Source organism: Papio anubis, chromosome 18, assembly GCF_008728515.1.
Source record: "Papio anubis isolate 15944 chromosome 18, Panubis1.0, whole genome shotgun sequence".
Taxonomy (NCBI): Eukaryota; Metazoa; Chordata; class Mammalia; order Primates; family Cercopithecidae; genus Papio; species Papio anubis.
In genome coordinates, this window is record NC_044993.1 from 58,778,847 (window position 1) to 58,790,446 (window position 11,600).

Below are 11,600 nucleotides of genomic sequence, written 5' to 3' on the forward strand. Positions count from 1 at the left end.
GCCTGCCAGCCTCCCTCCTGCCTTAGCTCTGGGCATATGGCAGAACCAGATAAAGATGTCCTGACCTTGGGATGGCTCCTCAATGCTACCCACCTCTCTCTGCCTCTCAGAATCTACAGTCCAAAGAGTGCCAACTTACGATGACTTAGCCCTGCCGAGACCTTTGGCCCTGGCAGGAAAACCAGATAAAGGGGGCAAACAGGCTGTCCGGATGAGCACTGGTTTGTGAGAGCAGTGCCGGAGCCGCACGTGTGCCAAAGCTTTGCCTGTTTTTTTTTGCCAGGAAAGGCTCAGTCCACCGACTCACCCCCGCCACCCAAGGCCTGCTGGCTCAGTCACTAGATGTGTGTTTCTTCACATGGTGTTTGGTCCCCACATGACAATCTCTGTTTTGTGAGGTTTCCCTGTCAATGCATTTAGCCACTTAAACCCTTTATCTCCTTGAGAATCTGAATAATTGAGGAGTGGACAGGTACTAGTCGGGTGAAAATACCAGCTTTGTGGTTAGTAATAGCAGACTGGAAAAATGCAGCTTACCTTGTAGTGAAAGTAGACCCTCTCTCACCTCCCCAGCCTGCCCTGGGGACGCACATGGGCATGTCGGATCTGCACAGAAGCCATGTGAGTGTTGCTTATAGTTTAGCCTGCTCATCCCCTACTCCACCTTCGAGCACAGCAACCCACACTTCACAAGCTTGGACCACTGGCCGTCAGCTGGCCAGCCTGTCTCCTTCTTACAGTGGGGTTTGAAAAGAATGAATGAAAAATAAAGAGAATGATGCAATTTCCTCCCCCGTTATTACCTTGATGAGAGTTTTCACTTATGGACCAGCAGGGGGAAGACGGTTTCTGCTTCTGTGTTGGTCTGGTGTCCCAAAGAAGCTAAAAACAAACTCACTTGCTTTATTTCAGTGTAGGAGAAAAAAAATCAGAGATTTTTCATCTGTTGGTCTCCTTAACCAAAATGAAGTGAGCCGAGTTGGGTATAACCAAGGTTGTCTCTCTGGAGTTTTGAAAGTGTGAATTCTCATTTTCCCCAGGTTGCCGACGTAGAATCTGGCAGACAGATTCAGCTGATCAACCGAAAGTCCCTACGATCTCTCACTGCCCAGTTGCTGGTGTTGTTGATGTCCTGGGAAGGAACCACCCATCTTTCTGTTGAGGAGCTCAAGAGACATTACGAAAGTACCCACAACACTCCCCTTAACCCCTGTGAATATGGATTCATGACCTTGACTGAACTGCTGAAGAGCCTGCCGTACTTGGTTGAGGTACGCACGTTAATGGCTCTTTAGAAATATCATTGCAAACTATCGATTGTGCGTTTCCGGATTACCTGCTGGTCTAGATGAGAGTGTGTGGAGCTGGAAGGGACCTGAGAGACCATTTCACAGATGAACACGCTGAGACCTCGGGCAGTGAAGCAGCCCTGCCTAAATGGGTGGCAAAAGCCAAGGAAAGCCTGGTCTCCTCATCCTGGCACCAGGGTGTGTTTGTCCTGTTCCAGGATGGATTTTGCTGCTGTTTATCTTTCTGAGTGAGATGGTTTATGTGGTGACTTGAAGTGAGAGTTGAGTGAGGCAAGGGCAGAAAGGAAGGTTGCCCAGGCGGTCCGCAGGCAGCGTTTCAAGAATGGTGCTCCAAGATTGGGAGAATCTTAAGAGAATACTGCATGCAGTTCTTGGGCAACAGATATAAAAACCTAGAGTAAATAAATGAAATCCTGGAAAAAAATTAGTTACCAAAACTCACTCAAGAAGTTAAAAATTAGACCAGTTACCATAAAAGAGACTATAAAAGATCCCTGAAATTTACCACTGAAAAAGGCATCAGGACCAAGTGAGATAACAATGGAGTTTTAACCAACCCTGAAAGAACAGATAAATCCACCTTTTAAAAAATCATTCTGGGCCAGGCAAGGTGGTACACATCCATAATCCCAGCTACTAAGGAGGCTGAGACTAGAGAATCAGTTGAGTCCAGGAGTTTGAGGCCAGCCTGGGCAACATAGCAAGAACCCATCTCCTAGAAAAAAAAAAATACTGTTCTAGGCTGCTGAAAAAGAAAAAAAAGGAAAGCTTACCACTTATTTTTATGAAGCCAAAATAAGTTTAATACCAAAAACATAAGATAGTCCCTTAAGAGAAAATGATCCTAAATAAGATATTAACAAATGAGCCCCAGCAATTTAAAGGAAGAATGTTATGCCATCATCATCTAACTATGGGACTGATCATTAAATAATGAAAGGATATACATCCAACGTTTTCTAAACTCTGTTAGTATCTATCCTAAGAACACCAGTTCTGGACAGGTGTTAATGGATGTTCCAAGACAAAGGACTTTCCCTGGCCAGCTAAGATTGGGAATATCCTTTCTCTTGGCGACTCCAGAGCATGTTAAACACTCTGAAAAGGTTTGTGGTAAAGAAATCTGCTTCCTTACCCTGCATACACAAGGGTTTTGTGTTTATTTCTTGTTACTTTTGATGTGTTTTTAAATAATGCTAGCATCATCCTCCATCACAGTGTTTCTTGGAAAACTCGTTTGAGAGGTGGTTTAATGGCCTCAGTGTCCACTGTGTGTACAGTGATTTGCCGCCCTGGTTTGCCTCCCCTGATTTCTTCCCTACTCACACAATCTCTTCAGACCACTGCAGCCTTCGACTTGCAAATAGAACTGAAGTTTGCTGGAGGCTATAGCCTTCTCTTGGAGGAAATCCTTGACGCTTCTCCTTTTCCTTCCCCACTTCCTTTTTTCCTCTCTCCTTCCCTCCCTCCTTCCTTCCTTCCTTTCTCCTTCCTCCTCCTCCTCCTCCTTTCTTCTTCGTCTTTTGTGTCTCTTCATCTTGTTCATCTGTGTCTAATTCGTCGTCTTCGTTTTCTTTGTCTTCATCTTTGTCTTCTTGGTCTTTGTCTTCATCTTTGTCATCTGTGTTGTCTTCATCTTTGTCTTTTTTGTCTTCGTCTTTTTTGTCTTTGTCGTGTTTGTCTTCGCCTTCATTGTCTTCTTCGTCTTTGTCGTCTCCTTCTTCTTCTTCTTCGTTGCCTTCTTCTTCGTCTTCACCTCTGGGCCTTTTCCCTCAGTGGGAGGCCCTCACTTTCCAGGGGCCAGGGCCAGTCACTGACATTTCTAATGCTGCTTTTTCTTTTTACCCAGGTTTTCACTAATGATAAGATGGAAGAATGTGTGAAGCTCACCAGTCTGTATTTGTTTGCAAAAAACGTGCGCTCTTTACTTCATACTTACCACTACCAGCAGATTTTCCTTCATGAGTTTTCCATGGCCTATACCAAGTATGTCGGAGAAACTCTGCAGCCCAAGACCTACGGCCACAACAGCGTGGAGGAGCTCTTGGGAGCAATTCCACAGGTGGGCACTTTTCTCAGCTTCTGGGAGAGCATCTTCTGAAGAGCTGAGCCACAGGCTAACTCTGCTGAACAGAAAATTAAAATGCTGCCAGAATAACGGAACGGCAGGCATTTAATTGATCCTTTCAAAACATACTGTTGGTCTAAAGTAAATGATTTTAGCATTTCTCCTTGATTCTTTCTGTAAACCTTTATTAAATCGCTGTATGCCAGGTGAGTAAGTTTCAGGCTCTAACCTCAGAAAGGTGTTGGGTAATGGGAGAGTCAGGACCCCCAAGCAGGCAACTAGTCAGGGTGGTCAGTGCAGTGATGGCCAGGAGCCCCATACTCAGTGGGTACATTGAGGAGGGCCGTGTCAGGGCCCACTTCCCAAGCCTGGGGAGCTTGGTATGGAACCTGCAAGGATGTGCCTGAGGGAACCACGTGACAAGGAGGGGAGAGAGCATTCTGGGCAGAGGGGATGATGGCATGAGCAGATGCAGGGATGTGACAAGTGGCATGGAGTGTGGAGAACCTAACAGGGAGCCGAGAGCTGGTTTAGGGAGGGCATGGCTCCTCCAGGTAAGGAGGGAGGACTGTGTTGGAAAGAGCTGGAGCCCAGGTTTGCATTTGAAAAGCACCCAGTGGCGCTGTCCATGGTAGAGCAGAGAGAAGCAGGCATGGAGGAGGGAACTGGGCTAGGATCCTGGCCACTGCAGAGGTCGGGGTCAGCGTTAGATGGAGGGATTGAGCCAAGTGAAAATAGTAGAATAGAGCAAGTAGCAAGGACCCAGGCAAAACTCGCCTGGGAGCTGCGATCAGTGACCTGGCCACGGGGTGCACATGTGGGGGGCCTGGGAGCCCAGCTCCACTACTACCAGTCTGCTTGGCTGAGTTGGAGAGCGGCACCATCAGGGAGAGGACTTTATGATTCTGATAATGAACTTAGTTTAAAGGGTCTGAGAGATCGCTCTTAATTCTTTTAGGTGGTGTTTCTGCAAAAAAATGGCAAGAACTCTCATGGGAGAACGACCTTAATCTATATGCCAAAACTAGTGTTTGGAAGACAGTCTTTTTAAGAATTATAAAGAATATTTCTGAAACTATGTCTCATGATTTTTCAACTACTCTGCTTTTTATAGGGGCATGTTTCTGTCAGCTGCTTCTGTTGCTTTAAAAGCTAAGGAGAGAGTAGAGAAACATGCTTCTTGGCAGTAACTCAGCTCCTAAATTCTAGCCAAAGGCAGGCACCGTAGGTCACACTCTTCCTGAATGTTAGGGCTTCTGTCCCCTCCTTTTCCACTGCTTAACCAGTAGTATGTCTTGTGTGCAGGTGGTCTGGATAAAAGGACATGGTCATAAGAGAATTGTAGTGTTAAAAAATGACATGAAAAGTAAGTAAGCACCCATTCCCTCCCCCCGTAAAAAATCACGGTTCTCTCACTGACATTTCTCTCTGACGGGTGCTGTTTGTCCTCCAGGTCGTTTGAGTTCACTTGGTCTCTCCCCTGCCAATCTTGAAAACCAGCCCTCGGAGGGCGAGCGCATCCTGGAGGTGCCCGAACCACACACAGCCTCGGAACTCAAGCTTGGAGCTGGTGGCAGTGGTAAGAGAGGACAAGCAGAGACATAAGAGCTTGTGAAATTCTAGGAGAAATGGCTTGGGGTCGGGCAGAGCGAGGGAAAGGACTCCAGCAAGTCATCCCATCCACTGAAGTTAAATAGCCACATAGTTTTCAAAGCAGTTTTGGTATTTAGTTAGTAGCAGAGGGAAAAATTGACCTTTATTTGTTAGCATTGTTTGGCCAACTGGTTAAAGTCCCTGAAAGATGTTGGCAACCCAATAATGATCGTCTTACCCCAATTCAGGTGTTGAAGAAAAAAATTATTCTGACACTTGTTATAATGGAAATTCGTGACACTTGCAACAGCAGGGAGAGAGCCAACTCCCAATACATAGCCTGGGAGCAGAGGGAGGGCTCGGGGGGTGGGAAATTGCGAAGAGGATTCCTGCTACGGGCAGGCAGGCCGGCCGAGGATCCAGACATCAGCTGTGAAGGGTGATGAGGTCTCAAGGGTGACGGGATTCTCACTGAAATGACTCCAGCTAAGACTGGACCTGGCAAGTTCAGCAACAGACACGGAAGGCTAAGGTCAAGGCCCAATCCAGATGGAAGGCCAAGGTCAAGGCCTGATCCAGAAGCGGGCTCAGGGCGCCTGACTCAAGGCTGGTCAAGGTGTGTTTGTCACAGGACAGCCCGAGGCAGGACTTGATACACTAATGCATTAATATTACCCAAAATTACCCCGAGTCACATAGATTTCAGGTAGATCCACCTCTGTAGTAGATAGAGGCCAGTTCTTGTGAATGTTATAGCAGTTCTGACTTTTCTGAAGGAGTTTTGAATTCGTTGTTATAGGTGAGAATTTTGTCTTCAAAAGATGCAGTAAAATAGATAGCACGTTACCGTCCCCTGTGCCCTTAGGATAACTGAGTTACATGGCCTTTGACGTTTTATAAGGTGCCCTCCTGGGAATCAGCTGCCGAAGCTGCCCCACGGCCGTCAGCAGTGCTGACCTCCGTTCTGCAGCGGAGGCGCGCGGGTCTCGGGCAGTCACATATTCCACAGCGTGATCACCCAGAGTCGGCAGCTAGAAAGCCGTGGAACCAGGCCCAGGGCTTCGGATTCTGGGCTTCCGCTTGCTGATAACCATGTACACCCCGTCTCAGGCTGTCCCCTCTCTTTGGAAACTGACTGCAGGACCCTTTTATCTGGTTGGGCCTTTTAGGGGCCGGTGTTCCTGAGAACACGGATCTTCAGGAGAACTAGCTTATTAAGGCGTTCCGTTACCAGGATCTTCCTGTTAGTGGGTTTTGGGTTGGCTTGTTGTTTTTTTAATACCTTGAATACTTCTTGACTCTCTTAATCTTTAAGGCTTAGAAGGAAAACTTCAGGTGTGAGCCCAGGGTGTGTGCTGGGGGTGGGCATGGAGGTCCTGTAGCGCCCCAACCCGCCGCCTTTGTCCAGGGCCCAGTCACACGGAGCAGGAGCTTCTCCGCCTGACCGACGACTCCCCCGTCGACCTCCTGTGTGCACCCGTCCCCTCGTGCCTGCCGTCCCCTCAGCTGAGACCAGACCCCGTCATCCTCCAATCTGCTGATCTCATTCAGTTTGAGGAGCACCCTCCAGAGCCTTCCGGTGGGTGACTCCGTGTTGTCGTGGGGGTTTTCTTTGGGGTTTAAAACAAACCACGATGAGATGCTGATACAGTAAATGACAGAAGTGGGAAGGGACTACCCCTTTCCAGGTGGAAAACACTGTGCTGATTATTCGACCTTCTTTCCCCACCTGGGTTCCTGCAGAATTGGATGCACAGCCCTGGGTTGCCTGGGGAGCGTCAGGCAAGGGCGATTTGGCAACTCTGGAGGGCTGGTGGCTTGGGGCTGTGGACGAGTCCACAGGGGTGGGTCGGGGGGCCTGTTGGGCTTCCCTTTCCCAGATTTTGTGAAGGTTCAGCTGCTCTCAGGCATACCTGTCACCAGATGTACACGACACCCATGGTGGGGGTCCAAAGGGCCCAAGAGCTTTATAAAGGGGTGAATGGAGGGAGGTGTATGTGGCTGGAGCCCCTGGACTCTGTCCAGTGATCTGAGAACAGACAGGAAGCTGAGCACGCTGAGTCCCAGCCGAGTGCAGGCATTGGTGCCGACCCTGTGCTCAGGGCTGACAGACACCATCATCACATTTAACTCTCACCATGGCTCCAGGTGTGGGGCGGCCGCTTTATTCCACAGGCTGCGTGACGAAGGCACAGCTGGTGCTGTCACTAGAGAGGCAGTGGCCCTGGGCTGCTGGGCTAGCAAGGGCAGAGCCGGGATTGGAACCCAAGCCCTCTTGTCCTGTGGTGTCGCCTGGCCTCTGGAGAGGACAGCACATCTGCTCCGTACAGGTCCTTCCCTGCTCTTCATCTGTTGGAACCCAGCTCCTCCCCACTGCTGATGCTGCTTTCCAGGTCACCAGGAACACCCCGCGGACTCCTGGCTTGGCTTTTACCATCTCGGCATGGGTTCCACACTGTTGTCCTCAGCAGTGTTCAGCACTGTTGCCCAGGAAAAGAACTGAGGCTGTTGACTTGGAAAACAGGAGATGGGGAAGTAACTGCCTGCGGGTTGAACCAGCCTGTGCAGGCAGGCCTAGACGCACGCCATGCTCCTGTGCAGTGCCTCGCTAGGGTTGGTGGCAGATTGACGTTAGCTCGTTTGTGGGATTGTGGCCTTTGTGCCTTTATTCTGGGCAAGTTCGGCTGCATGCACAGGATGAGAGAGGAAAGTAATTAAAACAGTGTGGGCAGTTTTGTCAGTCCCTCTCCTCTTGAGGGTCAGCCTGGGCAGGGAGCTGGCTCTGCCGTCCCCTCTGCCACTCTCACCTTCCATGGGCCTTTGGGATCTGGAGCCCTGTGCCCTATGCAGTGGGAGCCTAAGGCATAGTGATGCATCTGTTTCAAGCAGCACGGCCCTGTGTGTCGCGCATGTGGATTACTGTGGCTCAGCCACAGAAATGGCAGTCTAGCAGCACTGCGGGAGAGCCGGCTGTGCTCGAGTTCCTGGGCTCTGAGGGTAATTGTGACTTGGCGCAGTCCTCTTTTATCCCCGGTAATAGACCCATGGGGAGCATAGGTCCTCTCTAAATGGAACAGGCTTGGAGCTCCCTGACACTGAGATGCTCCGACCCCACCCCCCACCTCCTGCCTCAGGAAGTCTCTAAGTCGTGGTTAGCTTATGGGTCCTTAATATCTGGCAGGGAGAATGAATGGGCAGAGAATCCAAAATGAAAAAAAAAAAAAAGTATTAACCTTTGCTCAATAATTTATAGCTCCAAATAGAGATCTTTGCAACTTGGTAATCCAGTGGGAGAGGTGGGATGCAGTTTATAGATACTTGACTTCTGTGCCAAGTACACGGGCCACACAACTCATATGTGAACTGTGGCATAGATGTAGCATTTCGAGACTTTTTATTATTATTATCTTTTGAGCAAATACGAGCAAGAAAGAGAAAACCCGTACTACTTACAGATCCTGGAACTGAATGTTTGCTTTTCTGTATTCACAGAAATGATGATTTTAAACCAAGAAGAAAAAATGGAGATTCCAATACCAGGAAAGAGCAAAACTCTGACCTCCGACTCCAGCTCGTCCTGCATCTCAGCAGCTGTCCCCTTGCCTCCCTGCCCCTCCTCGGAAACCTCCGAGTCACAGCTCATCAAGGAGCCTGCGGAAAGCCCAGCCAAAAAGCAACCCAAAAATAGAGTCAAATTGGCAGCCAACTTTTCCTTAGCACCCATAACCAAGCTTTAACTCCCGTTTCCGATATAGAATTAGGATGGGAAAACACTGTCTGATTCTGCACACAAAAGTGGGTTTCAAAAATACATCCTTTTCTGTGTCATGAAAAGCCCCCGAAGCCATTTACTTCATCTTACCTGTATTCCATCATGTTTTTCTTTTACATTGAACACAGCTTTGAGCTGAAGTCTTTCTTTTCTTTATTCTTCCTTTTTCTTTTTTCAGTTATTTGAAGAACTTGTGGCATTTGTTAAAGCATCCTTAATATATTTTACCAAACTTTCGTAACTATTATGAAATATAATGGTGTTCCAAAAGAAGAAAGCACTAAGAACTCAACTAGCAGGAAGTGGTTTTGCTTCCATTGAGCCACGTCAGTGGTGTCATCCTACATGTAGCATAATATAGTCTCTCAGCCTTTGCTTACTGGTGTTTCCGACAGTATTCACCCAGTACGTGGCATGGCTTGGAAGCCAAGCCTGTCCCGTAAGCCTGTGTGCTCACACACTGAAGGAGAAGGGTAGGCGAGGGGTTGGGAGTCCTGCAAGCCTGTGTGCTCACACACTGAAGGAGAAGGGTAGGCGAGGGGTTGGGAGTGTATTTTCAGGTTGGAATGTGAAGGTTCCTGGCTTCCATGTGACTTGTAAGTGTGCCTTGTTTTTTATTTAAACTATGTCTGTAGTTGACAAATGTGGCTTCATCACAAATTTTTTTAAACGTTTCTACTTTGGGGTTCCATTTAGGAGCTTTCTAGAAAGTTGAGGATGTTTTAAGCTTCCCATCTGTGTTCCAGTTTGATATGGGTTAGGTTAAGGAACAGGAGATGGTCTCGATGTCATGGATTTAAAGTCAGCATTCGGATTACAACACACATTATTGTGTGTCGAGAGGCAGCATTGGAAAGAGTCTGATTTTCGAAAATATGCATCAAGTGCATAAATTACAAATCAGAGCTGAGTGGGGAGGTGCTTCAGCAGCAGCGGGATCAATACGATTTCCACTGGGAAGAGACAGGAATTCTACCTACACATAGGAAGGCCAAGGTTGATCCACTTAACCTTGTTATTGTAATTTTAAAGCTGGTACCGGTAGCTGGGAAGCTTTATGTGTGTGTATGTCAGCTCAGCATCTTTTAATCGTGTCTGATTTTACTCTCGTTACTTCTCGCTGTTGGAAGCATGTCTGGGTTTTTTGTGGCGTCTGGTGTGGAACGGCCTTCCTCTCTAGGTGCCTGAGGTGTCCGCTGACGGGTGGCCTCTCACCCCCCCTAGAGAAACCTGACATTTACAATGGATTGTATTTGTCGGGCAAAAAAGGCGGATTCGTTCATGGAGCAGAAAGAACCTGTTGGCGTAAGGTCTTCCACTAGTTAGATGGTTTCTTTTGGGGAAATGTTTATATTTGGTAACTTCTAGAAAGCCAGAAAATGGACTCTGATTTCATAGCCAGCATTTTGATAAAATGCCACAAAATAAGGGCTGTAGAGAGATTTTTACAAGTCAGATTTTTTGTTCCCCAAATCTTTTAAATGAAGCCAGTGATTCCCAGTTCTCAACACATGGCCCCAGTCAAGACAGAACACCATGGAAAAACCCTCTAAGTATTATGGCACTCTCCGAATCCTCCTGAAGGCATTTCCTCTACAGACATAGTGTTACAGGAAGTGAAATGCAAATGTGCAATTTTTTTAAAGGAGCTTTTAAACAATGTAGTAGTTGGTGTTGAGAACATCAGTTGCCTTAGTCTAAGATTTCATAAGGCTGAATTTGCACGCTTGGACTTCAGTTGTGCTAGCATGTAAAGAATGGTGGACTTTAAAACCATGAGAGGTATCATTACAAGTCACCTGGAACAGACTCAAAGAACAGGTTCTTTGGGCAACAGACAAAGAAGAATCAAGTTCTGTGCCGTCCCGTGAGTGTGTCTGAGTACCATTCACTGGCGTTGCTGCTTAGTCTGGGACGTGTGTGTGACTCTTAACAATCGCTGTCTGAAAATGAGAGAGAAGACGTCGGAAGCACGTTGTGTTCATAATGTACTCCACAATGGCCAGTCCAATTGCTATCTATTTTTTTATCCAGAGGCTTAATTAAATGATGTGGTAAAATGATGTTTGAGCATTAAGACAATGTAATTCTTTATTTCTGGGTGGAAAGATGTACCGGATTAAATTTATCTGTTTAAAAAAAATGACAAAAGTTATCACCAAAACCCCCTTTCCCATCTTGCACTGTTTGTTTTGGATCGGGTTTGGGGGAAAGAGATGTTTTCTTAATTGTCTACTTTGTTTGAACACTTTTGTTGTGGTTCAAGTGCTGTTTTGTGTGTTGGGACCAAACAGTTGTCAATAAACTTTACAAGCAAGCATCTATTTTGAGTTTTCCAAGTGGTTTTGTCTGTCTGTCTGTCTGTCTGTCTGTGGGGAGGGATTATAAACCAGTCCAGTTCTGCCATCATTCATTTTGGGTCTCCCCAACTTCTTGCCTCTTCTGGAAGTAGAACTGTGAGGTGGAGAGCAAATCGGTCTGCATCTTAGAGGCCTTTTAAACTCAGTACACACCGAAGCAGGTGGCTGGATGGTGGGCCCTTCGTGGTCAGGATCCTCCAAGTTTTCCAGCCTTTGTTCCAGCTTATAATTACATGTGGGAAAATACAGTAACCACAAAAACCTTCCAGTTAGAAAACTCCCTTAATTCCTAGGCTCGCTCTTCTTGTGAAAGAAATCCAGCATGCCTGCTGTGCCGTTTTTGGTCACTGCTAAGCATGCTTTTTGAATAAGCCAATTTGGAAAAGACTTTTTCCACAGACACAGTTGTGAAGCCCTCCCATCCCCCGAGACCACCGTTACCCTCTGTCACCCCTGCCACCTGCATCCTCTGGCAAGAATTCAAAAGGCCCCAGAAG

The 11,600-nt window shown here is 47.3% G+C and overlaps 1 protein-coding gene across 4 annotated transcripts in view; it reads left to right on the plus strand.

Moving 5' to 3' along the window:
- Window positions 1-11,067, plus strand: part of MARF1 (meiosis regulator and mRNA stability factor 1) — a 48,269-nt gene extending 37,202 nt beyond the window's left edge. For 2 of the 4 annotated variants that reach the window (XM_017953212.3, XM_009196064.3), the window contains 6 exons: window positions 1,041-1,271; window positions 3,160-3,372; window positions 4,684-4,744; window positions 4,832-4,957; window positions 6,380-6,550; window positions 8,464-11,067. In XM_017953212.3, the coding sequence (XP_017808701.1) occupies window positions 1,041-1,271; window positions 3,160-3,372; window positions 4,684-4,744; window positions 4,832-4,957; window positions 6,380-6,550; window positions 8,464-8,708 (1,047 nt within the window). In that variant the 3' untranslated portion in view covers window positions 8,709-11,067. The remainder of the gene's footprint in view (window positions 1-1,040; window positions 1,272-3,159; window positions 3,373-4,683; window positions 4,745-4,831; window positions 4,958-6,379; window positions 6,551-8,463) is intronic. The other 2 variants (XM_003916585.4, XM_009196061.3) reach the window with 1 other exon arrangement.
- The last annotated feature ends 533 nt before the right edge of the window (window positions 11,068-11,600 follow it).